Consider the following 24,654-nt stretch of genomic DNA (forward strand, 5'->3'; position numbering starts at 1 on the left):
CAATGGGGGGATACGATAAACGAAGAATGGGCGAACTGCATTGCTGTATTGTTTTGGTGTAATGTTAAATATATACACCTTGGAGACGCTGGCTGTCCATTTATTTGTTGTTACCAACATTAGCGATATCTTTCGCAAGCGCTCATACTCCGTAGGGAGTGTGGAAACACGATAGAACTGATCCCCACATTCCAACGGATGGACCGCTTTCTTGTGATCCATAAAAACAAATAGAGATACGGATAGGATTGCGGTAAGAAAGTTAGAAAGGCTTTCTCGGTAAAGTATGTAACGGTGCTGCTGCTTGCGAAGAATGCAAGTAATACGGGATAAGAAGTTAGCCTTCGCCAATCCCTTGACGTCCATCTGCCCTCATGATTGCACATGCAGACCTTACCGTACATACATGTAGCATCCGCTGTGTGGCATGTGGTCATAGTTCGGCAGTACCGAGCCTGACCTCTGCTCACGACGGAAGGCCGGGAGCAAGCGTGACTTTCGTATTGCCAAGTCTGGGGTCCCAAATTGGGGAGACGCCTATTGGCCTACACCGTAGTCCTTGCGTCCCACCCTGGAGTTCTGGAGCGGTGACGTTGAGGCTTTTCCTAAAATGCTACCAGAACGCTTTGGGCTCGCGTGCGAGTGCAAGTATCCAACTGGCTGAATCGACACCCGAGATCGAATATGCCTCTCTTTTTGGAATCAGGTGACTAAGGACGATGCCGAGCATTGCCCTTCTTGACCGATCCCTCGTTCGAGATTGAGAAATAAGCGCTTGTCCTCTCCCCCTTATTTTCTTGGTCAAGCTTGCAAAGAGAAGGTGGTTTATTAGTGATTGATGAAGGCTGTCACACAGAGTCCGAGTACTGGTGAGGCAATATCTCGAGCTTTTACCTGCTGGTTCTGAGTCGACTGCAAGTCAGCAATTGACTCGCGAGACGAAGTCGGCTTTTTCCATAGGGTAGCTGGGTAGTTGGCTGGTTGGATGCTTGCGACAGTACCAGAGTGCCTCGAGTGCACAGTATTGCTGTAGCAATCGACACACCGAACCCTGACCGTCTGGAGATCCTACCCTAGATGGGGAAGACGTTTTTCCTCGGTGCTTTATTGGAGTGTACTTGGCCAGCCCGCGCGCAATGCCAGTAGAAACAGGTACCGGAAATTTGGCAGGGGTGTTCTCGTCGGGGCCCTCGACAACAATGCTTGAGTAAGGTAGTAGTAGTGAGTGGTTGGGTGGGTGTTATCGCTGTATCGGGGAGCAGCTAGCCCCGGTTGCCAGGTTGCTCTGGGCACTGGGCATCCCGCGGTAAACAGGCCGACAGCGCCCCCAGAGCTAAGCTCATTAGTGAGGGATCGCAGCTGCGGTATGATAACAGCTGAGAGTCTTGCACCTTGCCGTCCATATTTTGCTGCAGATGCCGCTCCCGATAAAGTTCAGGACTTCTAGCTGGGAGTCTGCAATCCTTCAACATTCCATCACAGCAACCTGAGGTCGAGCAAGCTTGCAAGGCGAACATGCAAGCTAATGCTCGACCCTAGCTCGTTCTAGCGTCATCCATCACCGTGCTAGGCTAGTGGGCACTGGAGTTGTGGGGCTCTCGGACGGCTGGACCAGCAGCAGTTTATCAATTCTGCTTGCCCTGGCAATCAAAACATCTGCTGGACAGAGGTGAAGCTCCGCCATCTCCGTGCTACCAGTGCTAGTTCTTTTCAATTTTGGAGAGTGGGTTCACAGTCCTGCGCGACTTTTCATTGCATACATCCTGACAAAGCCATCGCGCTCCTGAATCCTTGGAGAAGAAGAAGAAGAAGAATCATAATAATACATTGGTCGTGTTGCAATTGGAAAGCCTTCGTAAGAGATCACGATATCTTCTCGATCATCGACAGCGAGCTCGGGCCCAGACCAGGTAAGTCACGGCCTTTCTCTCTCCCTCTCTCTCTCCGCGCAGTCGTTCCCCTTGCCAGCAGAGCTTGGTTTTGCCGCACGGTGGTGGTGATATGCCCATGTTATGGCTTGTTATGGAATGGGTTACCATCTTATGGTGACAATAATTCCCGCCGTCACTCCATTTCCCGACCTATATCCATGTCCAAGTTATCCACCCCACGAGCGATCTAGCAGCACCCTGGCCCTCTGCTACGCGCCGTAGCGGTGCGTGGGACGCTGTCGAAATTCGCGCAGGCGAAAAGAGCGAGCGGCCTTGCACCTTGCCTGGTATTGTTATTAGTTACCAGTAGTGGTTTAGTGACATGAGTTGCGAGAGCACGCGAGGCAGAGTTTGCCGTTTCCCGTAATAGGTCAGCCAAGCTTTTCCTCGTTGATCTCTGACTCGGGCCTTACATATTGTTTTGCTCCCCCGCTAGCTACGTCTTCCTTCTCTTCCCTTTTTCTCTCTCTTCAACCGCTCGTCCTTGAACAAATCTCCCCGATCGTTGTGTGTTCGTTCAATACTTCGACAATTTTTGTCAAGGCGTGTGTCGTTCGCAGCCCGCAACTCCAAGCTCTGATTCCATCACCACAACAGAAGAGCCCAGCTCCTCCATATCAGACGGTACGATACGGCCTCTTTCTCTTCCCATCGGGCCTCTACTGCCGCCCATATGCATGCGCCCATAAAGCAAACCTCAATTCCGCCGCAGTTGCTCCTCAACCAAGATTGGCGTGCCTTCGCATCTTCTCGAGAACCTTATCTATGGAGCCATTGAGGTCCTAGACGCCCGGGAAAGATTACGACGGACCTGCAGTCTCGGCCGTGTTGATCTGGTAGCCAATGCACCTGTGTTAGCCACATGCGGCTTTTTCCAAGTGGAAGGTTACTACGACGAGCTTGTGGAATGGCGAAGCCCCATCGGCGTCCATCGGCGGATAGCCTGCTTTGAATCATGGTCTACATCGCTGCATAGATCTTCATGCTAAAACTTATCGTTCTTAGACCTCAAAATGCCTGCCATCAGCAACACCATTGTCGCCCGCGAGGCCATGAGCCAAATCGCCAAGCGTGAGAACTGGTAAGTTGGAGACTTTCAAATCCACGACGAAGCACCTTTGGGTGCTTTTCCTGCGCGGACGTCGCTTTCTATGGCATGCAACCGTACCGTTGCAGGGAGCCGCCGTGGCCAATTCTTGAATGATTGCTAATGGATATCTATATAGGGCGAAGCAAGAGGCCGGTGTCATCGTTGTCTTCTGTATCGTGTTCATCGTCGCAGTTGGCTTGATCGGTCTGTGGATCAGCAAGTGCCTCGCCGCCCGCAAGGCCAAGAAGGTTGCCGCCTCCAACGCCGCAGCATAAACAACGGCCGGGGATAGGTTATGGCTGGACGAGCGTGTTGATGAGGGAAAGGAATGGATGATGGAAGACCTTACGATACCACCTGCGTTCTTGTTCGATGAGCGCAATCACCCCTGGACACCAAGGTGTTGGGCTTCTATTAAAGCCACACCATGGCACGAGCAACCGAATCTGTCAGCGGTCGACACAGACGATACTAATACCGTACTGGATCTTCAGCGAAGTTCGGGTCAATTGGCAGCTACGCGCCCGTATTTATTATGCCAAATGGCAGATTCAGGTGGAAGGGGGTAGCATAGCCTCAATTGGTGCACATTTACGCTGTACTCTAATTTCTTTAATGATACAAGTCAAGTTAAACCACCATATGTTCACGATTATTTGCATGGTGAAGCACTCCAGTGGGTCACTGTCTACAAGCTGTTTATGCACCCCGGATCTTCACTTCTTGGCGTGTTTCGTTTCCGATTGAATACAGGGAGTCCCTCGAATCTATTCGCCGGAAAGCTCTCCATGGAATGGGTCATTCAGCTCAACTTGTAGCGTAATGACCCCTTGACATGTTATATAATGACTGCATTTCCTAGTAGAGATCCATTTTCTCTAGGTGAATCAAGCCGTTGGCAGGCTATTGAAGTAAAGTTAGCAGAGTGGTTTCGCATCAAGAGAGGGAATGGCCGTTATAGGGTTAGTAACACCATATGTATAAACTTACAGGCGAGAACTGCCGGAGCTTAATACCAGCGCTCCTGAACACCTCGGCCGTCTCCCCGTCCATGCTGTAGCCCTGGCTGTAGACGACCTCGCTGATGCCGACCTGGACAATCTTGATAGAGCAGGTGAGGCAGGGGCAGGTGTTGCAGTAGAGCACGCTGCCTTCGCGGATCCGCTCGCGCCCGGCCTCGAGCAGTGCGTTCTCCTCGGCGTGCAGGCAGAGGCAGGTGGCGAGGGCGGCGCCGGAGCCCATGCCGGCGTTGCAGCGGGCGCAGCCGCCCTCGCCGCAGTTGCGGATGCCGCGCGGGGTGCCGTTGTAGCCGGTGCTGATGACGCGGCGCTCGCGGCCGACGAGGACGCAGCCGACGGCGCGCTTCATGCAGTTGGAGCGCTGCGCCGCCAGCGACGCGAGCGACATGAAGTAGTTGTCCCACGACGGGCGCAGCCGCTCCGGGTTCGTCAGGTCCAGCTTGCCCAACGTCGCGTACAGGTGCGCCAGCGAGCTCGACGTGTTCAGCAGCCGCACCGTCGCGCGCGAGATCAGCGGCAGCGCGCCCGAGGACCCGGAGTAGAGGTGGTCGTCGGACTCGGCGATGAACTCCTCGAGTGAGGAGGCCGTCGGCGGGGATGATGATGCGGCGGCGGAGAGAGAGCTGCTGCTGCTGCTGCTGCTGCTGTTACGGGCTTGGTACCGGCACCACCTTATCACGATGGGCGCGTCTACGCTGACCAGGATGAAAAAGGGCCGGCGCGAGAGGACGTCCAGCACGGCTTCATCGTGGATGTCCGTCGTTACCCAGCGTGATCGCCAGTACTTGGTCACGAAATCCAAGAGATCGGTTGCTGAGGTGAAGGAGTGAGCAGGCGGTGAGGCTTTGCCCCGGATCGGAAGCTGGTGTGATGAGCCATCCTTCTGCAAGGGATCTGGCAGTACTTTATCCTCGGTAGATTCAGAAGACGGCGCTGCTCCGTTCGAGGCTTGAGGGCCTGAGAGACGCAGCCTCTGAAAACCGTGGTGTTCCACCAGGTATTGAGCCACTGTGCTCTTGCCAGCGCATTTGGCTGTATTCCTCGTATAGAATTAGTAAAGAGAATATCCAGAAAGAAGCAATTGTGAAAAGGGGTTATGTTACGTATGAGACTTACAGCCACAAACACCGAGTAACATATCGAATAGATGAGTATCTTCGGGGTTATTCTTGGACAATCCTGACTGAGCGTTGTCTACTGTACGTTGCTACCTGCTTATAGGCCGGTACTTGGATTCAGGGTGAGGCAACTGGCGGTTCGCAAGTATCCCAACGTTGGGCCTGAGGTAAAAATTGGATTGGCGGGCGGGCATGTCCCGTGCTGCTTGGCAGGCAATCGGGCAGCTGCTGGCGTAGCACTACCGCACTTTAACCGATTGATCTCAGCAACACCTGCTGGACACACTTGCGACGCCTAAACCATTTCAGCTCAGGCACGTGCAGGTAGTGTGGGAGGGAAGCGGGTGGTTGCCGTCATTATCCAGGGCGCCATGCAGGTCAGTGGACATCCCTCCAGCGGGGGAAGCACTGGCAATGAGAAGAGAGGAGAGAGGGTGCATCTCACTCACTTACATCGTTCAAATCGGTGTTATAGAAGCCGGGAGGGGGGGGGGGCTTCTCTGTGTGTGTGTTTGTCTCTGGTCGCCTGCCTGGAAAGCCATGTAAGTCATCATCATCAGCTCGTCACCCGCAGATGACTATGACTGCCTTGCCTGATGCAAAAAAGAAATCACGAGGTTCAAGCTCGGCATTCTTCCTTCCCATCCATATACTTATTACTGTATTGTTCTCTATATAGCGCAGTGGGCTACATTTGATCCCAGACATATACTTTCCAAGGGAGCCAACCGACTCTTTGTTCGCATTCCCGAAGTCAACTGTACCTAAACAAATAACATTTGTCCCACCCAGAATCGCCCCCGCTTACTCAATTGCCCCTCCCTTCCACGGGCCAGACTCTCCCACCATACCAATCATACGACCGACACAATAACCATATATCTACTGTGATTGGCGTCTCCTCGAGCGAGGACCATTTTTGTTGTCGCTGTCGCTCGTTCGAATTTCACAGGGTCAAGACCACCAGGACCACCAGCGCGACCGCACCCGCGTCGCTACCTCGCACCATGGCTGGACTGAGCGGGGCAACAACACCGCCCGCGACGGACCTCAAGTTCGTGCCCTTCTCTTCCGAAATCGAGCTGCCCTTCTATTCGGCCTTGTTCTCCTCCAAGCTCGAACATGACAAGCTCGACGAGTCGGCGCGACAGGTCCTCGGGGTCTACGAGCCGCAGCCGGGCATCGCCCCAGAGGACAGCGCGAAGATGCAAGTTCTGGGCAATGCGCTTACGAGCCGCTCGGTCGGCTTGAACGCCGTGCGCGCCGAGGGGATCATACGGAACAAGAATACGATGGACGCTTTTAAGAGTGCGGACAGGGCCGAAATGATTCAGAATGCTGGCAAACAGGTTTGTGTGCTCGTGTATCCGCGGCAGCCCCCTCGTCCAGTGCGCTAACTTATGCGAAAGATCTGGGAAGCCATCAAGGACGGCACCATCTACTCTGTCCCTTCTCTCCTTTCTTCCTACGTTATCCTGTCCTACGCCGACCTGAAGAAATACCGAATGGCATATTGGTTCGCCTTCCCAGCCCTACAAGCTACCCCGCAGTGGAAGAGGAGCGGTGCCATTAGTCGATTTACCCCAGATGAAAGCTCACAGCTTGTCGAGCGTATTGGGACATGGCGGTATAGTGCAGATGACCGAGAGTACGGCTTCTTCCTCGCCAAGAAGGTGCGAGGAGGCGAGGCACGATCGTCTCTGGACTTGGCAGAGGACGATCTTGGCTACAAGTGGGATGTTGCCTCACTTGGGGAATTCGAAAAGGGCTTCTTCAAGGGCATCCCAGAAGAAGACCAGTATGTCGCTTTTGTCGACCCTTCTACATATGAGGAAAACCCTGGCTGGCCCCTCCGGAACCTGTTGATGCTTATCCGCGAACGATTTCGCCTTTCCAAGGTTCAAATCCTCTGCTACAGAGATAAGCAGTCGCGCCGGCACGAAGCGCGAAGCATTGTTCTACCTTATCCATGGATGCTACAGAAGCTACCGAACTCACCGAAATGCCGAAGGTCACTGGGTGGGAACGCAACCATGCCGGGAAGCTCGGTTGGCGATCTGTCAGTCTTGCTGAATCGATAGATCCGACCCGCATCGCTGACCAGTCCGTCGACTTGAATCTCAAATTGATGAAATGGCGGATTGCTCCTGATCTACACCTTGACCGCATTAGAGGGACCAAATGTCTCCTTCTTGGCGCTGGTACACTGGGCAGCTACGTTTCAAGGCTCCTACAAGGGTGGGGTGTTCGGAAGATCAGCTTTGTCGACTACGGTGCAGTATCATATTCAAATCCTGTGCGACAGCCGCTCTTTAACTTTCAAGACTGCCTCAACGGAGGCGCACCAAAGGCTCTGCGAGCAGCCGAAGCCCTGAAGGAAATCTATCCAGGGGTCGAGAGCGAGGGCCATGTGCTATCTGTGCCCATGTTGGGCCATCCCGTAACGGAAAAGACCCGAGGTGATTTCGAAAAGCTTCGAGGCCTCATCGACGTACACGACGCCATATTTCTTCTCATGGACAGCAGAGAGTCGCGGTGGTTGCCAACAGTCATGGCCAAGGCCGCCGGCAAACTGGTCATGAATGCGGCGCTCGGGTTTGATACATATGTAGTCATGAGGCATGGAGCCGAGCCTAGGGATGGCAGTGATGATACTCTAGGCTGCTACTTTTGCAATGATGTTGTGGCTCCCGGCGACGTAAGTCATTACGCTTTATTGAACTGGTTTATTTCGATGTTCTACACGGTTCACATGCTAACTCGCATCGATTCTAGTCGCAGAAAGATTTAACGCTTGACCAGCAGTGCACAGTGACAAGGCCGGGAGTGGCAGCTACGGCTTCTGCTCTCCTCGTCGAGCTATTCACAAGTGTCCTAGAGCACCCGCTCGGCGCCCACGCTCCTGCTCCCATGCCTAAGGACGCTTCCGGGACCACGTACGAACGTGAACCGCCCAACCATGCCCTTGGTCTTGTGCCCCATCAAATCCGAGGATACCTGGCCGACTTTTCCCAGCTCAAGGTCCGCGGTGTTTCGTACCCGTCCTGTAGTGCTTGCAGCAAGCCAATCCTTTCGGCCTATAGACAAGGCGACGGGTGGGAATTCCTGAAACGAGCGCTCGATGATAAGGAGTATGTCAGTGAGCTGAGTGGACTGGCAGAGGTACAGAGGAAGGCACTTGACTGGGATGACTCGGAGGAGGAAGACGGAGCGGCAGGAGACGATGAAGCGATAATTCTATAGAATAGGATAAAGATTCCGCTAATGATACCCACCTACTTATATCCGGACTCTTATGTATATCGGATAATCTACGATACGAATACTGGCCACCATCCTAGTTGTTAGTGAGTGACTCGTGTTTGTGTCGCAGATTGCTTTTAGGCGAGATTGCTGCGAGTACAGGGCCGGTTCACGAGGATGAGGCAGAAGATGAGGATGGGGCTCGTATTACTAATTTTTGCAACCATCTGGACTGCCAAGTGTCTCTGTGACTAACGAAGTCATGTTGAAGTCTGGCAGCATCACGGGCGGCGGCGGCGGATCATCTCCGTCAGTAGGGTGGTCCAATGACAGCGGCGGGAAAAGACCAGGTCACTGGGACTGGCTTGGCGCATTGGGATCAACGGGGGACGCACGGGTTGCTAAGCCTTGCGCATAGGGGGTAATGAACTAGTGCATCGAGACAGTTACTTAAAAGCTTACGAGTTCGGATCTCAGCATCCAACCCGACACGTTTTCAATCCAGGACTTGGCTCTCATCTCATCGCAGGAGTTGACGGAAAAGCAGCTGGGAGTTTACTGATTTCCCCTTCTTTCTTTATTAAAGAGTGTATATATATGTTGTGCCAATATTCTTCCCGTTGTCGCAAAAAGAAGAGCAAGTTCCAAGAGCTGACAGAACCAACAAACCAATCGGTGTCTCTTGTCGGGCGCCGCCTTCTCCGACCTGGACCTAACGTTAAGAATAATAAACTGGGGGGTTAGCGGTTAGCTCTCACTTTATCCGGACAACTCCAGTCAATCCTCACTTTCCCCGTCTCACCTTCATGCGCCCCAGGTCAGGTCGCTAATACCACATTTTAAAGAGAGAAAAAAAGGTAGATGAGCTTGAGATTGTCTCACTATCCCAATTTCTGAAGAAGGAAAAATCACGTGGCAGCCACAGTTACTACGTTAGGGGATTTTGGCCGTCTTACCGTTTTCAGTCCTGCCATCACCAACTGAAAAGAAGGGAAGAGGAACTGATTTAAAGCATTTACATTTGTTTCATCTTGTATTCTGCATCTTCACTTTGAAACACCGAAGACACTATAAAATACCAGGGAAAAGTCGATTTGCCAATCTGTCTTTTCGTAATCAAGCGACGGTTTCGAAATCGTTGTAGGAGCATATCCTATCCAACGATAAGGGGAGAAGAGGAAGAAAGACGAGGAGTGCAAGTAGCGACCATGGTACGACTTCTGGGCTGGACATTTCTCCAGTACCGCCCCGAGTCTGTCCACGACTACGCGGGCGTCCTGGTCCCGCTCGAAGAAGCCCATCTGCACAGTCACTCGGCGCGGTCGGGCCGCACCGAGTTCGAGGAGCGGCGTAATGAGGAGGACGATGGCGCAGACCCGCTGATGCAAGGGGACGACGAGGCCGACAAGGACCGCGAGAGTGGCGAGGGCACGGGTATGCTCCAGATGAGCGCTGCCGAGTACACCATCGAGGGCTTGAGGAGGGAGGTGAGGCAAGGGGAGCGGGGCCGTGTCTGGAGCGAGTATGAGTGTAAGTTTGTGAAATGAACCGCCCGCTACGCTGATGGGGTTTATTGCAACTACTAGGCGAGGGGGCTTGCAAGGGGAAATGGGTGCTAACCAGGGCGGCAGTAAAATCCAAACTCATCAACAAGGCCATCACGGATATAGGCATGGGCAGGTACAACTGGCAACTCTTCGTATTGTGCGGATTTGGCTGGTTCGCTGATAAGTAAGTCATTCCCCTGCCTTAAAAACATATCGATTACTTTTGCTGACCCTTGGCAGCCTATGGATGCAAGTAAGTAAACCATGGCACTATCCCCATGGGAAATCGGTGCAATGACTTTGGAAAGTGTTCTAACCACCCAGACTAGGGCGTATCTCTGACGTTACCGTCCTTATCAGGAGAGTTTGGCGTTCCGGAGAAGACGGTGAGATACACGACAAGTGCGCTATTTGCAGGACTTTGTGTGGGAAGTTTCTGTTGGGGCCTGGGCTCTGATATAATGGGACGTCGGATCGCCTTCAACATGACTCTCCTGATCACCGCCATCTTCGGTATCTGGGCGTCATACGCTTCGAGCTGGGGAGCCCTGTGCTTCTTGTTCGCGTGCGTAGGCACAGGAGTAGGTGGTAACCTGCCGGTAGATGGAGCGCTATTCTTGGAGTTTTTACCGGATTCGTCGAGCGCACTCCTGACGTTGTTGTCGGTGTGGTGGCCAGTTGGTCAGCTTGCCTCGTCCTTTGTGGCCTGGTATTATATCTCTCACCAGCCAGTCGAGCTGGGGTGGCGCTCTTTCATCTTCGCCATCGGGATCATCACCTTCGTCATGTTCTTTATCCGCTTCTTCGTCTTCCATCTTTTCGAGTCCCCGAAGTACCTACTTTCGCAGGGCCGCCAAGCTGAGGCGGTGGCGGTGGTGCACGGATCGCCTACCGGAACTCAGCCAAGACCTGGCTTACTGAAGAGGTCCTTGATGCAGTTGTCGACATGGAGGCCGTCCAACGGTCAGCAGCCCGCCTGTCAACGAAGGAAGTCCTTAAGCAAAACCTTGCTGCCTTCTCTGGCGAACACATTCGACCCCTGTTTAGCAACCGCAAACTGGGCCTGGCGACGACCTTGATGTGGCTTTGCTGGGCTACTATCGGCATGGGCTACCCGCTCTTCAACGCCTTTCTACCACAATACCTATCCCACGGCGTCTCCACGTCGCCCGCCGAGGGGGCGCCACCACCATGACCGAAGCCAGCAACGCCGAGACGTACCGCAACTACGCCATCATCTCGACCGTCGGCGTGCCCGGCAGCCTGCTCGCCGCCTACACGGTCGACCACCCGTCCCCCTTCCTGGGCCGCAAGGGCACCCTGGCCATCTCGACGCTGGTCTCGGCCGTCTTCCTCTTCTTCTTCGTCACCTTCGGCACCACCCCGACCGCCCAGCTCTTCCTCACCTGCGTCGAGGCCTTCACCCAGAACATCATGTATGGCGTCCTCTACGCCTTCACCCCCGAGATGTTCCCCGCCCCCGTCCGCGGCGCCGGCACCGGCGTCGCCAGCTTCCTCAACCGCGTCACGGGCCTCGTCGCCCCCGTCCTGGCCGCCGTCCTGCCGGGAGACGGCACCGTCCTGCCCATCTACCTATCGGCGGCGCTGATCCTCGGCGCCTTTGTGTGCATCTGCTTCATCCCGATAGAGACCCGCGGGAGACAGAGACTATAAACAGCTTTGCTACCCGGCCCCTTTCGTTATATTTGATCGAATGGATCTTCTTCATGTAGAATGTGTTTGGGAAGGTTGCTATGATTTGAGTCATTAGAATGTATAGGCGTGGTAGACGGACTATGCACCACTTGGGACTACGTTGACGGACGTCCTGATCAGCACTATTGGTCATGCCACTGGCATATATTGCATGTGAGGCACACGGAACAGGAAATGGCAGGGTGTTAAGGTGTGTGTGTGGGTATTATATAGTTACGGGGGAAAGATAGAGAAGGAGGGAGGACTCTCTGGTATCATACTACATCTATCTGGATATATATATAATCTATTGCAATTAATTCCCCCAAAGGTTGCTGGCTTGCTTCCTTATCTTGTACCTCGCGCTCCAGCGGGAGCGTCAATTCTTCTCTTCTGCAACGATCGGCCCAGCGCGTCACGCACCACGGGGTCGGAGCGAATCGTGTTCTGCACCAGCCACTCCTTGAGCTTGGTCCGCATGTTCATGATGGTCTCGGCGTCGCCGGCGAAGGGGGTCATCTCGAGCTCCAGCAGGCGGCCGGCGTCGGCGTCCATGGCGCGCGCCGTCTGCTCGAGCCGGTCGAGGTTCTGCTTCAGCTGCTTCTCGGCCGTGGTGGCGACGCCCTGCTGCTGGGGCCGCAGGAGCGGGCCGAGCTGGCTGAAGGCGATGTAGAGGGTGATGCTGCACTTGCGGGCGAGGCTGATGATCTGGAATGGCAGGTAGGGCGGGTGGGTCGTGAAGTGGACGAGCAGGGGGTTGACGACGGAGCCGACGAGACAGGGGATGCGCGGGCGCGTGACGGCGTACACCTCGAAGACGGCCAGCACCACCATCGTCAGCCACCGCCAGTAGCGCCCCCACTCGAGGTAGCCGAGGAGGCCGAGCACGTACATGACGACGGCCGCGACGCCGTAGTGCGGGATCAGCTGCTGCGCGCCGCGCGCCACGTAGTCGCGCACCGTGGCGCAGTTCTTCCACGAGGCCACGTCGGGGCCGAAGCGCTCGTAGGCGAAGCGCTTGGCCGGGTCCGTCAGGGTGTCGGCCGCGGTCTTGAGGTGCATGAAGTAGTCGCCGACATTGCCTTCGCTATCGCCGACGCCGCCGTTGCTGCCGACCTTGTCCGGGTGGTGCAGGGCTGCGAGCCGTCGGAAGCGCGACTTGATCTCGCGTTCCGTCGCGCGCAGGGGCACGCCCAGGTCCTGGTAGAAGGTCGAGGCGCCCCGCAGCTCCCAGTCGGCTTCGTACAGGGTGTAGAGCAGGTAGGCGGACACGACCAGGATGTGGATGCGCCGACGGTGTTCGGCGTACTTGGGGGAGCCGGGCTGCGGGCGTGGCGAGCCTGCGCGGATAGTCACGCCGTAGTAGATCGATTGCACCCAGCCGGTTACCAGCTAGATAAGGGCGAAGAGAAGAGGAATCATGTCAGTTTTCTGGTTCTTCGGCAGTTTCCTACGACTTTCTTGGCTGTACACGCAAGCATTCACTGCCATGCATTCGTATTCGCATGAAGGGAAAGAGGGGCGGCGGTCTTTGTTCTGTTTGGGAGGCTTGCTCTCTTCCACTCTCTCTCTCCTCTCTCTCTGTGCACTGCATCTTCATCTGCATGTTTTAGCGCCCACCTCTCGATGGCGCGCTGCAAGGAGATCGACGGGAATCGAGAAGACTGGGGGGAGACGGCTTACATTGGGGAGAAAGGTCCATCCCAGCAGGGACAGGACGTTTGAAGACATGTTGGGTAATGTAAATCGTGGTTCGATGGTCGGCTAGGGCATGATCTTATTCTGCAGCAGGACTCGAAAGATAGGCTGATACGAGCCGTGGCTCGATGGGTATGCGATGCAGCAGCGCGCAGGCAAGCGACCGCAGATAGGCCGATTGATGTGACTGCAGGGAGGAGCGTCGCAGGTGGTATTTAGGTTGTTTCCTGTGACAATCCGTGCTTCTTAAATACTGGAGATTGCGGTTTGGCTGGGGAGCGGCAGGAGGAGGAGTGCGAGTGGGATGGGATGACAGTGGTGGAAGCGTGGCGACAGTGGCTTGAATGGACAGGTGTCAGTGTCGTCAGAGGTCGGGAGAAAGGGTTATGCAAGGTAGGATGGAGCTAGGATAGAGCACGATAGAGCTTGTACAGATCCGGTGTGGTGCCGGCATATGAGAAGTCTAAGAAGGGGTCCATCCATGTGCATATCGCGCGGGTGTCTGCAGAGAGTGTGCAGCAAACATGGGCTGAGGAAAGCAAAGAGGCCGTTGAGAGTCTGGATGTGGCCAATTGCTAAAGTTAGACGAAGGTTGGACAGTAGCAGCCTCAGTGGGACGCACAGCAGCCTTAGGGGACATTAGGGTACTTGATTGGGCGTGACCACAACCGCTTGCAGCCTAGGTCCCGCTCCGGGAGCCGCCCCCCGAGTCCCGCCCTGGCCCCGCAGAAACTGATTGCCCAATTCTGAGACTGGCCTGTTTATCATCTCAGAGCATGGTCATTCCATAATGAGCCAAACCTCATACTGACCCTCACTTGCGACGACAGCACTCATCCGCATAGGCTTCACTCTGCGAGCACAATCGAACCATTGCAACCATTACCCTCTGTAATCGCCTGTAGCCACCAGACTATACTCTGCTGCACCGTAAGTGTCTGCCCTCGGCCTGACTTCTATAAAGCATGGCAGTCCGTCGTCTCAAAATGCTATCTATCCCATCTCATCACCATCACCACTCCCATCAACAACAACTCAATCAACACTCTCCACTCAATCATCACTCAATCTCAAATCTTCTCTACTCTATCTCACTTACTTGTCTATCATCCTCGAGTCTTATCTCCTTCTAACAAAATGGCCCCACAAGGATTTTCTGCTACTTCCGCCAAGGTCTTCACCCCTAAGGCACTCACCACCAAGCTCTTCACGCCTACTAAGATCTTCACACCCATGGGGGGCGCTGTCACCTCCAAGAAGCTCGCAGCTCCTCTCGCTGCCTTCACCATGGCTTGTGTTCTCCTCGGATGGACCCGTTCTTCCATCCGTGAGGCTCGCCGCCATGCTCAGATCGAGCGCCAGATGAACAGGGAGCGAAGCTTGGCTGTTGTCGCCAAGCACATCAAATAGATGAAGAATCCGGACCTTTACTCGGGCTAGCACCCCCTTCTCTTCTCTTTCAGCCTCGAGATGGGATCGATCTAGTCAGATTTCACTTCACCTTCAAACACAAACAAACAACACAAATCTACGACCTAGCACACCCACACTTCCTGGTATCAAGATCAAGATACATGCAGGAGGACGACAGCACAGCAGCCACATTACTCCGGCTATTCGGCCGCGCGGGCGCATCGACAGTCCTCTACTATGCCTGCCTGTTCTGTTTCGAGAAGGCCCGAATCAAGGGACCGCTCTCTCGACTGATTCCTACGAGACTGTGTGGCAGGACCACTACAACTACTATTACGCGGAGTTTATGGGAAAACACCGGATCGGATTGGGGAAAATTAACGAATTTATGAAGCCTCTCAGCCACCTTTTGAGTTCGAGGCTGAGAACCATTATACCACACTTGCATTGCATTGCGCTGGGCCGCTGTCAGCACCTCTTGGGCATTGACGCCCTGGAGCTGGCACTCGGGAAGCAGATTGTATGGACGACACACCACTTGTCATCGACAGCGTGTCATAAAGTGACATTACCTACATAGTACTTTATACCCATGAATACAAATTGATATCCTTTTTGTTCAACAAACAAAACCATTAGTCTCCTCGTCCAAGCCTTTGCATTATGAATCTTGTGAATGTTATGCTATGCCTTTTTCTTCGCGAGTCAGGGGAGAGACTCCTCGTATCGTATGATGATGGTGGGATGCCCGGGTCCCCGTGCGAGCGTCAGCTTTATGGTAGAAGCTGATCTTGGTGGCTGGCTTTCTTCAAAGCGAGGTATGTCTCACACCGTCTGGCGCAACATATTACCAACTGTGGCTGGCACACCTACTGTTCACCGGGCGTTAGCTATATCGTAGAATTAGGCAGCGATCTGAAACAAGTCTATAAGCTCTCTCTGTACGTGTTTATGTATGTGTATGGAGGATTCCTTTGAGAGCCACGAACCTATATTGCGGCTGTATGCCATACACCACGACTGCAATATGTAATATGCTATTGAACTGATCGTCGTCCATTTATAGAATAGTTGCCATCTTTGGAAAACAAAACAAAATCCACACTCAAGAGAAGGCAGTACGGAATGGTTCCAACTGGGGAGTGCGTTTTTAATTACCAGTGAAATTCTAGGTCTATAATCTGACAAGCGCAACACGAAACTTCGGCTATCGAGCACATATATCTCTCAGGCGTCGTCATCTTCTTAGCTGCTGACCTTACCGACCACACTGCCACCATTTTCTTAGTAAAAGGCTTACTCTTCCGGCAACCGGCAAATAGGGAGAATATTCGGGATCGGATTCCTTCGACTGTGCCGGCATTCCCATTTGCGGGGGAGGGAGCCGAAGAGGGGGGGAGGGTTGATTCGGCTTCCAACTTGACAACACATTTTCCGCTGGTCTGATTCAGCTTATTACACATCATCATAAGTAAGCCCTTATATAGTGGTGACTCGTACGGGGGACCATATAATGCGCCCGTCGCGAAAGTAAGCCGCAAGCAACGCATACGTGCCTATACTATGGCGAGGCTGAGGCGTGGGGCAGCAGCTGAGGCTTGGGAATCCCGACATCGAGCCTCGAAAGTCCTATCGTGCTACCCCATAGGCCATACTACATAGGTCCCATGGCTGAGGGAGGGAGGGACGTCGACGTCGCCGGGATGAAAGTACGCATCGCGAATGGACGATGACAGCGATACCTACCATCATCGTGGCTTTCGTCTCCACCATCAGCAGACAAAACTGGCCGGGCTATCCCGAGCTGAACGAAGCGGCTTGTTCGCTCACCTCAACATATGCCCGAATGTGTATGCCTAAACACGAGCGGAGAGGTAAGCAGTTACGAGATGGAAATCGAAGGCGGAGGGGGCCAGAGTTGGGGATACGGAATCATGGAACCTGGGCTGAGGGGGACGACGGCAACGGGCATGAGGTTCTGTGGTTATAAAAGGGGACGACGGCCTCCCACGATGAAGGCAGAACAGAACAGACTCACACTCAGCATCCAACAGCATATCAGATCCAATCCAACCAACCTCACTCTCAAGCACTTCTCCATCTCCCTTCCAAGAGACCACCAATACCCCAGTTATTCAAAATGCAGTTCTTCACTTTCGCCGCTACCACCCTCTTCGCCGGCCTTGCAATGGCTGCACCTGCCCCCGAGGCCGACACCAGCATTCTCGTCGCCACTGTCAAGTTCGAGGGCGCTGCAGACGCTGCGTACTCCCGCACTGTCGCGGTCGACGGCCACTCTCATGACACTTGTAAGTTGACAGAACAGCCAGACACCTCGTTCTATAGACAATTCCTCTTCTCCTTCGATATACATAAAGGGAAAAGGACAATCCCTTCGCCACCCCCCCCCCTATGAAGTCTCTTGCCAGCGCCTCAGGGGTTGCCCATCTCGTTCATGACAGACCGAATTACTAACCTTTCTCGCTTTCCCTCCTCGAAACAGACAACTCCCTGAGCATCTCGCACATCAACGTCCAGGCCCCCAGCTACGTCTCCTGCACCGCCAAGGGCGTCGACGGCAGCGTCACCACGGTCCGCGGCGGCCAGATCAAGGATGTCGGCCCACCCCAGACGCAGACCAGCATCACCTGCAGCCTGACCACGGCTTAAGCAAGATAATGGAGCTTTCTTCTTTCTCTACGACGAGCGAACAGGTTTCGCCATAGGGTTTGGCTATATGACTGGCTTTAGTATATGATGTATTAGCCAGTGGAGTTTTGGGGAAGACAGGGTGGAAGACATTCCTTTGGTACGGATGGATGGATGGATACCGCGGTATAGGGGGCTGCTTTGCTAGTTTTCGTCACTCCTTGATATGTTTAAAAGAATTTGTTGAGTGCTCTTAAACCCTGATCTAATGCATCAACCGCCGTGAATAAAGACACCACTTTACTAAACTTGGAAATGTTGCCCGTATCATGACACTGATGTTTGGACTGTTTCGACCGTAGTTCATTCTTCATTTGGACAGTAAGTCCTTCTGCTTCTGTTCGGTGGTTTGTTTCTTATATGGAGCTCGACCCATGAGGCCCTCTCGAGTTGACATCGGCATTAAGATACTATTCTCTTCGCACGTACTTGTTATTCCTATCAACTTACCGGTGAACACTTACCTACCCTACCCCTTTGACTTACTCATCTATCCCCTTGCCTTTCTCTAGAATCTTCCTATTCGTCGTCAAGGCCGATCACAAAGAGCTGTCCATCCCCGGCATCCTTGGTGGCGTTCCCCTTACCTCTAGAGCAGTCACGTTATCCAAGGGATCCCCGGCCTCGGTAGCACGATCAGTGCCACAAAATTCCGACTGGTTGTCCGAATCATCGCCGTCTCCGTGAGAAGAAGAAAACTTCGTCTCATCTGGGAGATTCAGCAGTACGGGCTGCAGCTCGGCCGTCATGGGCGGCGCAGGCATGAACCTCGTTGGCATGGGGGACATGACACGGAGTTGCGGAGCCTGCAGAGGGCCTGTAACCGTGTCGCTGCTGCTGCTGCTGCTGCTGTTCTTATCCTTCTCACTTTCCTGCTGCTTGTGCTTCTTCTTCTTCTTCTTTTCCCCCTTCTCCTGTTTCGTCTCTTTCCGATTCTGCTCACCTACCTCCAACCACTCCTTCTCCTTGCTCCCTTGCGCCGGGAACCACTGCTCCTCACTGTCCCGGAGCATATCGCGGATCCGGATGCGCTCGGGAGCACTAGCCATGGCAAGGCGTGCGGCGATGCCGCGCTGGATTTGCTGATAGTCGTTTTCGAGCTGGGCGGCATCATAGTAACCAATACCCTTTTCCGCCTCCCCCTTTTCTGGACGGCCGCCAAAGCACCAACTGAGACAGCCAAACATCTCGAGGGATTACTGGGAAGTACTCCTATTAGTCGGTGTAATAAGTAATGGTAATTAGAGGATTTTGAATGATCATATGGGAAGAAAAAGTGCCATCGATGTAATCGCCTATGAGAATCACAGAAAAGTCTCAGACCGTGCCATCACCACAACTGCCATGGCCGCCAGCTCTTATAAAGTCGCACTGCGTCTTTATTTTGGGCTTTGACACAATGCCATTGAAATGACATGGCGCTTTCATGATCTTAAGATCCTAGTGGCATTTGCGGGGAACAAAGAATGCGATATGAATATGGGCGCGTCCTTTCAGTTGGCATTGTAGAGTCAACCTGTGTCTCCTCTATCTCTTTGTTCTTTGGTACAGGAATGGCTATTGGGAGTACCAAGAGAATGACTGGATTCTATAGGTCTAGAATATTTCTCCAGTTGGGATGATTCTTGCCAAAAGGGTTCGAGGGCTGTGCGATGGAAAGGGGGTCAACACCCAGATGCCGGTTACATGCATTGGGCCATATAGATACATTCACTGTCTGCAATCGGCCCTCTGACGCATCAAAGCGGCATGTTGGTATTCCTGGTCATATCTTCATCCAAGTGTGTGTATGTACATGGGCAACCATGGGAGAGTACGTAACTCACAGAACTATGGGAGAATATTGAGAGCATCGGAGCTTGTGCTATATACTCTGGGAGATATACTTGCACCGTAGCGATATTCGAACCACGGAAGTCCTGGTATTCCTTTCTGGAACAAGAGGGTATTTCCCCGCGTCTGACACTTGGGGGGCATGATACATCCTTGTTGTCAGCAGCTTGCATCAAGTGTGTTAATTGTGTAATACTTGTAGATATTAATAGAACCAACAACCTCGACATGAGATCCAACACAAATGGAGCTGGAATGAAGGATCCGAAACCGAACCCCGGCTTCGGATTTGTTGGAAATGTTTTCGCCTACATACGTGCGCAAGACAGGATTCCACGAGCCCGGGTGCCAGCAGCATCGTAGTCGGACAGTGTTTCGTAGATGGTGTGCAAAGTCTGACACACCACCACCTATTTTCCCTCCCCACGACGCGATTAAGAGTAGGAAAAATACGCCATTGTAAGCTTACTACTACTACTACTACTACTACTACTACTACTCGCGATCTGAGCGGAGGAGAGGCCGATACTTCCGTGCAACGGCTAAATGGTGGTGTAAGACGATTGAGTTGATGAGAAAGCTACTGCATCCCACTCTCAGCATCTTCATATTAATGTCCATTCGTGTGCCCGCCCCGACCTTGCGATGAGTTTTTGCTGGCTTTCAGTCCCCAAAGCTCTCCAGAGAAGGCATGAAAACCATTGGGAACATGATTTGACTTGGGAGGATTAGCAACCTAGAAAAGGCAGGATTGACCTCGCTCTATATCCTTGAAGGTGTGCAGGTAAGTGCTGGGTCAGTCCGGGGGCACGGGACGATCCTTTCCAAACTCTTTTGCTGCGAGGTCATTCCACTTCCATACCGACTTAAAAACTCCAGCGTCTTTTTTTCTCTTGATGCTTGTAACCTGTGTTGAGTCTATGTAATACTCGGATGATGAAAAACAAAAGAAGCTCAATGCCGACAGAGTGCTTGCAGCAGATAAAGTAAACAAACCAAGTGCCGCAAACGTCAATCACGCACCCGCTGTAGCAGATCAATCTCTTGTCGTACCCGGGGCCCAAGCACCATCTTCCCGGCTCCTGATCCATTCCCAGAAATGAAACTTCTTCGGGCGGACAGCCCCCCCAGTGTAGATCATTTTCAAGTGGGGCGCGTAAAGACGACGGGAGATGGAGAGTCAGGAGTCGTCAATCATGGATGTTAACCATGACATGACGGTCCATCAACACCAGGTAGCTTTCAAGTGCAAAGGAAAGATTCTTCATTTATTGAGAGCCATTGGATCAATCCTGGAACCTGGGCATCCTAGCTAATGCGAGAGTGTCAGCTAGGGCTGAACGGGAACTCTCCGTAGCCGCCGTGCCATGCATGGATTCTTCAACTGCTAGCTTCAAGCTTGTCTTGTCTGCTTGCTTGTCACTCTCACCAAAAAATGGGGCGTGTTGCATATATTGGAGCACAAGTCTAGCAACAGCATATTCCACCTGCGTCACATGTAAGAGGGGACAACGACTTGACGCATGAACAACTGTATGATCAATTCTAAGTGTGACACTGCCTTAGGTTCCAGAGACCTCAGAAATGGAAGTTGGCTCGGTATACCGACAGAATGGAAATGAGAAGTATCAAGGTTGAATCCCATTGCTACCTCCCCTCTATGCCACGCACGGCCTTCACGAATTACTCATTCTAGAGACCCCTAGAGAAGGCCCATCACCCAGATATACTTCGCGCAGAACAAAAGAAGCGGCGGCCTATGGTCTAGGCGGACATGCCCAGCTCAAAACACCCCAAAATTCCTAGATAAACCTCTCAACGCCTCATGGATGCTCGTCGCCAAGTAGTTCCAATCGCCCAGTAGTTCATGAATCGACAATGTTGCAATTCTTTTGCTTGGCCTCCGAGCCGCATTGAAAATAAAAAGCCGTATAATTATGTACAGTGAAATGTCGTAAAATGAAAATGCCCTTCAAAACCCGGAAAAGAGTGGGTTGTGAATCGAGGCTCCGAATCAGCGATTTGCTAGATCCAAATCTCCTGCGGCCGATATGGCTCTGGCTGGAAGAACGTCGCGAAAAAGACTGTGCACTTCCGCCACATACTCCTCAGCCTTGAAGCAGCAGAGACCCTTGGAGGCGAGCTCCTTCTGCTCCTCCCTCACCAAATCCAGCTTATCCGACACGCCGTAGTCCTCCGCAATCTCCGATACTTGAGCAAGCTCTTGGCCGAAGGGGTGGCTCGCCGACGCTATGTCATGTCTCCTTACGGATCGCTGTCGAGGTGGCGTAGAAATTGTCCTTGCTGGTGTTATGGGAGACGCAGGCACTGACGGGGCTACATGCTTGCTTCGGCTGTAAGAAGTTGACGAGACTGAAGTTGCTGTAGTCGACGTGGACGAAGACCGGGACAAGGAGAAGCTGGCTTTGGAAGAGGCTGTTTGCAGGGATTGGTTCGAGTAACGAGCAGCTTGCTTCTGGGCCAAATTGTCGAAGGATGCCTTCTTAGTGTGAGAAGGGGCTCGCTTGGGAATCGAAGGTGCCTCGTTCACACGGGGAGGTAGCTTTTGACCAGGAGCAGTAAAGTAACAAGACAGATGGTTTGGCTCCGGCGTGTTGGAACGCTCTTCGACAGAGGCAACGTCAGGGCTGGTAGGGGGCGAGGACGTGTTGGTACGAGCATCCGATTCATCATCTGAGGACTTGGAGGTTGACGATGATACGGAGCGAGCTGACAGAGGATGGAGATCTGGCGCGTTATACGCGAGCATGTTTGTCGTGTGGGTGAGCTCCATGGGTGAGGAGATCTTGTTGCGAATAGATCCGGAATACCCGAGGCCTCGGGTCACCGTAGAGCTGCGCTGTGGGGTGCTTGCATCTTTAAGATCCGCGGGCTGCTTCGCACGCCGGGTGGTGAAAGCGCGGGCGAGAGACATCTTGAGGGTTGTTGGCGGTGCGCTCAGGAATTTGGCAAACTTGAGAGAGAAATCGATAGAGTGCGAAAGCTTGCACGGGTCGAGTGTAGCTTCTCCAAAGGATATAAACCGTGGAGAAAAGCAGATGACGACAAATCTGACAGGCGATTTGCGAACGGTCTGGTATACCTTCACAGACAATCGAGGGTTTGACTCTCTGAAGGCTAAAACCAGCAGGAGCGATGCGACTTTTTAGTGGTGTGGGCAATGTGACAATCCTTGATCCTGCCAAGCGCATCAAAGACTTGCAGCTCTGTGTCGTCGCGTGTCGCTCAGATAGCTCCCTCTTTTGAACTTGTGCCACAGCAGATGTCACCTTGATTTGGAAGGTGTTTTGGCGATTTGGGGTCAGATGGGCCGCTTGTTGTTAACAGCCTATGAGGACCCTGAAAAAAACAGCGCCGTGACACTCGGTGTTAGTCAACGTCACCAAATTCCAATGGTCCAGTGCGATCCTCGCCTAGTCCAACACCGGTCGACCTTGCAATGAATGAATCAAAATGCCCGGGAAATCCCAGAGTGCGATCGCTGCAACAGCTTCGTTTCCTGCTGTAAGACCAAAACTAAGAATGGCCGATACTGGGTTTGACGCGCAGCAGAGATCCCTGATGGGCAATGCGGTTAAATGGATGGCCTTACCAAGTGGTGGTAAAAGCCAAGGGGAAAAGAAGAATCGAGACGCTGTTGGGTCGACTGTTGAATCCAAGTCAACGTTTTGAGCGAAGTTCAAAACGACCGAGACTTGATCGTAGTCTGAAGGGTCCAGCTAGATGTATCGTCTTATAGACGTCCCGTTCCTTTCAAAGGTACGGACTGGTAGTGAAGTAGATAGAGAGAGAGAGAGAAAGATGCCGTGCTACTTGGACGGCGTTGCGTGTTGCGTTTGCTTATGTAAAAGGAGCGATTGCTTCTTCAAGTTTGACCGGTTGCAGATGCGTTTTCGAGTACGGTATTTTGCGGTCGTTGTTTGTATGCTATAGCCAACCTTCTTTGAGATAATGAATAGACCCGCCCAACTATAACAGTTTGCCGGATTGGTGTTGTTGTACCAGACAGGAAACAGTGAAACAACCAGGTTTCTCAGGGATTGTGGTGAAGAATAAAATGGTTTGTGAGAGAAAAGAATGACTTCACGGGCTGGCGAGCAAGGTCGAAGAAGAGACCTGCGTATCAAGCGACTGACGAGAGAGTGACTTGTGAAAGAGGAAGTTCTGAAAAGGCCCAGCAACATCAAAAAGAGAGTTGGAATGTGTGGGTAGTCGACGACAGTTGCATAGACGTCTTCGCGAGGGGGGGGGAGATGGAGATGGGGACGGCCTACGGTAATAAAATCGCGAGTGGGCCCAAGGATAGAGGATGGAAGGAACCAACGATTTGCGGAGGGTGACCAGGTCCAGCACCAGGGGGGATCCTAGGCTAGATGCTTTCCTTTGATACTACACTAGGCAGGGCCTGGGCAGGGGTGGGGGGTGAGAGTCGACGACACCACTAGGTAGGTACCTCAGCAAGAACTGGCGACACCCAACACCACTTGATTCATTCTAGACTCACCTACGTACTGTCCTACGGCTTCTATGACTTTCATTGAGTGCTTCCTTTCCTGTTTACTCCTGACTTACCATTGCATGTGCTGGTCGGCCAAGCAAGCCTAACCCCCTGAGCTCTGATATCTTCTTTTCCAAAAACAAATAAACAAACAGAGTGTATGGTGATTCACAGCTTGCCGGGCTCCTGTCAAAAAAGCAACCGTCGACCCACGATGCACGCCACCCACCAATGCCACCACTACTACCACCGTCGCTGACTCCCGACTCTTGCAAAAGGCGCACACGCTACATACTCTACTGCGACTACTACATAGCTCCCCAAAATAGGCACTTACTTACATGCTCGCTACAGTAGATTAGCGCAGATTAGCAGTAGGGGGAGAGAGAGAGCAAAAGGCCGAGAGGAGAAAAGGGATGGCTCTGAGTCCTGACGACGAACCAACGAACCAACACCTTATGCACTCTAACGACAACAGCACCCTTGTCCGTCATCACACTTGTCGTGCCTACTCTGCCGGACCACGACGCTTTTAGGCTAGAAGGGCGGCGACGGCGAACAAGCGCATTAACTCGGGCCTGATAGGCTTATCCGTTTTGGGGTGCCCAATCATGTTGACTTGTTTCCCTTTTGCCCTCTTGTTTGCTGCCCACCACTTGTCTGCCCCGCTCTGGCCGGGCAAGGGTCTGGCCAATCTGGGCAGGGGAGAGAGATGGTTCGGTCCACGCTGAAGGGAGAATGCAAGCTGCAAGTGCAAGCCAATTATTAGCACTCTTCATGCAGGTACAGCAGGTACAGGCGGTTTGTATGACCGCAAACAGTTACCGATTGGCAAAGCC

General features: G+C 53.0%; 9 protein-coding genes across 9 annotated transcripts; 5 read left to right on the plus strand and 4 right to left on the minus strand.

The window, feature by feature from the left end:
* Positions 1-2,944: 2,944 nt before the first annotated feature.
* On the plus strand, positions 2,945-3,296 carry PG994_010695 (uncharacterized protein; the record flags this gene model as incomplete). Its single annotated transcript, XM_066862104.1, has 2 exons — positions 2,945-3,012; positions 3,158-3,296. 2 exons carry the CDS (start codon positions 2,945-2,947, stop codon positions 3,294-3,296), a joined length of 207 nt encoding a protein of 68 aa, XP_066711214.1.
* Positions 3,297-3,879: 583 nt separating this feature from the next.
* PG994_010696 (uncharacterized protein) lies at positions 3,880-5,178 on the minus strand (the record flags this gene model as incomplete). Its single annotated transcript, XM_066862105.1, has 3 exons — positions 3,880-3,924; positions 4,012-5,072; positions 5,157-5,178. The coding sequence occupies 3 exons, from the start codon at positions 5,176-5,178 to the stop codon at positions 3,880-3,882; spliced, it is 1,128 nt and encodes a 375-aa protein (XP_066711215.1).
* A 987-nt stretch (positions 5,179-6,165) lies between these two features.
* Positions 6,166-8,401, plus strand: PG994_010697 (autophagy ubiquitin-activating enzyme ApgG; the record flags this gene model as incomplete). The annotated part of the gene is made up of 4 exons (XM_066862106.1): positions 6,166-6,507; positions 6,568-7,217; positions 7,331-7,856; positions 7,934-8,401. The coding sequence occupies 4 exons, from the start codon at positions 6,166-6,168 to the stop codon at positions 8,399-8,401; spliced, it is 1,986 nt and encodes a 661-aa protein (XP_066711216.1).
* Positions 8,402-9,609: 1,208 nt separating this feature from the next.
* PG994_010698 (sugar transporter) lies at positions 9,610-11,622 on the plus strand (the record flags this gene model as incomplete). The annotated part of the gene is made up of 6 exons (XM_066862107.1): positions 9,610-9,931; positions 10,033-10,132; positions 10,189-10,201; positions 10,278-10,823; positions 10,856-11,112; positions 11,154-11,622. The coding sequence occupies 6 exons, from the start codon at positions 9,610-9,612 to the stop codon at positions 11,620-11,622; spliced, it is 1,707 nt and encodes a 568-aa protein (XP_066711217.1).
* A 369-nt stretch (positions 11,623-11,991) lies between these two features.
* On the minus strand, positions 11,992-13,374 carry PG994_010699 (uncharacterized protein; the record flags this gene model as incomplete). The annotated part of the gene is made up of 2 exons (XM_066862108.1): positions 11,992-13,035; positions 13,327-13,374. 2 exons carry the CDS (start codon positions 13,372-13,374, stop codon positions 11,992-11,994), a joined length of 1,092 nt encoding a protein of 363 aa, XP_066711218.1.
* A 1,104-nt stretch (positions 13,375-14,478) lies between these two features.
* Positions 14,479-14,751, plus strand: PG994_010700 (uncharacterized protein; the record flags this gene model as incomplete). Its single annotated transcript, XM_066862109.1, has 1 exon — positions 14,479-14,751. One exon carries the CDS (start codon positions 14,479-14,481, stop codon positions 14,749-14,751), a length of 273 nt encoding a protein of 90 aa, XP_066711219.1.
* Positions 14,752-16,894: 2,143 nt separating this feature from the next.
* Positions 16,895-17,424, plus strand: PG994_010701 (uncharacterized protein; the record flags this gene model as incomplete). The annotated part of the gene is made up of 2 exons (XM_066862110.1): positions 16,895-17,063; positions 17,258-17,424. 2 exons carry the CDS (start codon positions 16,895-16,897, stop codon positions 17,422-17,424), a joined length of 336 nt encoding a protein of 111 aa, XP_066711220.1.
* A 578-nt stretch (positions 17,425-18,002) lies between these two features.
* On the minus strand, positions 18,003-18,650 carry PG994_010702 (uncharacterized protein; the record flags this gene model as incomplete). Its single annotated transcript, XM_066862111.1, has 1 exon — positions 18,003-18,650. One exon carries the CDS (start codon positions 18,648-18,650, stop codon positions 18,003-18,005), a length of 648 nt encoding a protein of 215 aa, XP_066711221.1.
* A 2,660-nt stretch (positions 18,651-21,310) lies between these two features.
* Positions 21,311-22,231, minus strand: PG994_010703 (uncharacterized protein; the record flags this gene model as incomplete). The annotated part of the gene is made up of 1 exon (XM_066862112.1): positions 21,311-22,231. The coding sequence occupies one exon, from the start codon at positions 22,229-22,231 to the stop codon at positions 21,311-21,313; it is 921 nt and encodes a 306-aa protein (XP_066711222.1).
* Between the last annotated feature and the right edge of the window lie 2,423 nt (positions 22,232-24,654).

Source organism: Apiospora phragmitis, assembly GCF_038363925.1.
Source record: "Apiospora phragmitis strain CBS 135458 chromosome Unknown utg000010l:1.0-9815664.0:1.0-9183399.0, whole genome shotgun sequence".
Taxonomy (NCBI): domain Eukaryota; kingdom Fungi; phylum Ascomycota; class Sordariomycetes; order Amphisphaeriales; family Apiosporaceae; genus Apiospora; species Apiospora phragmitis.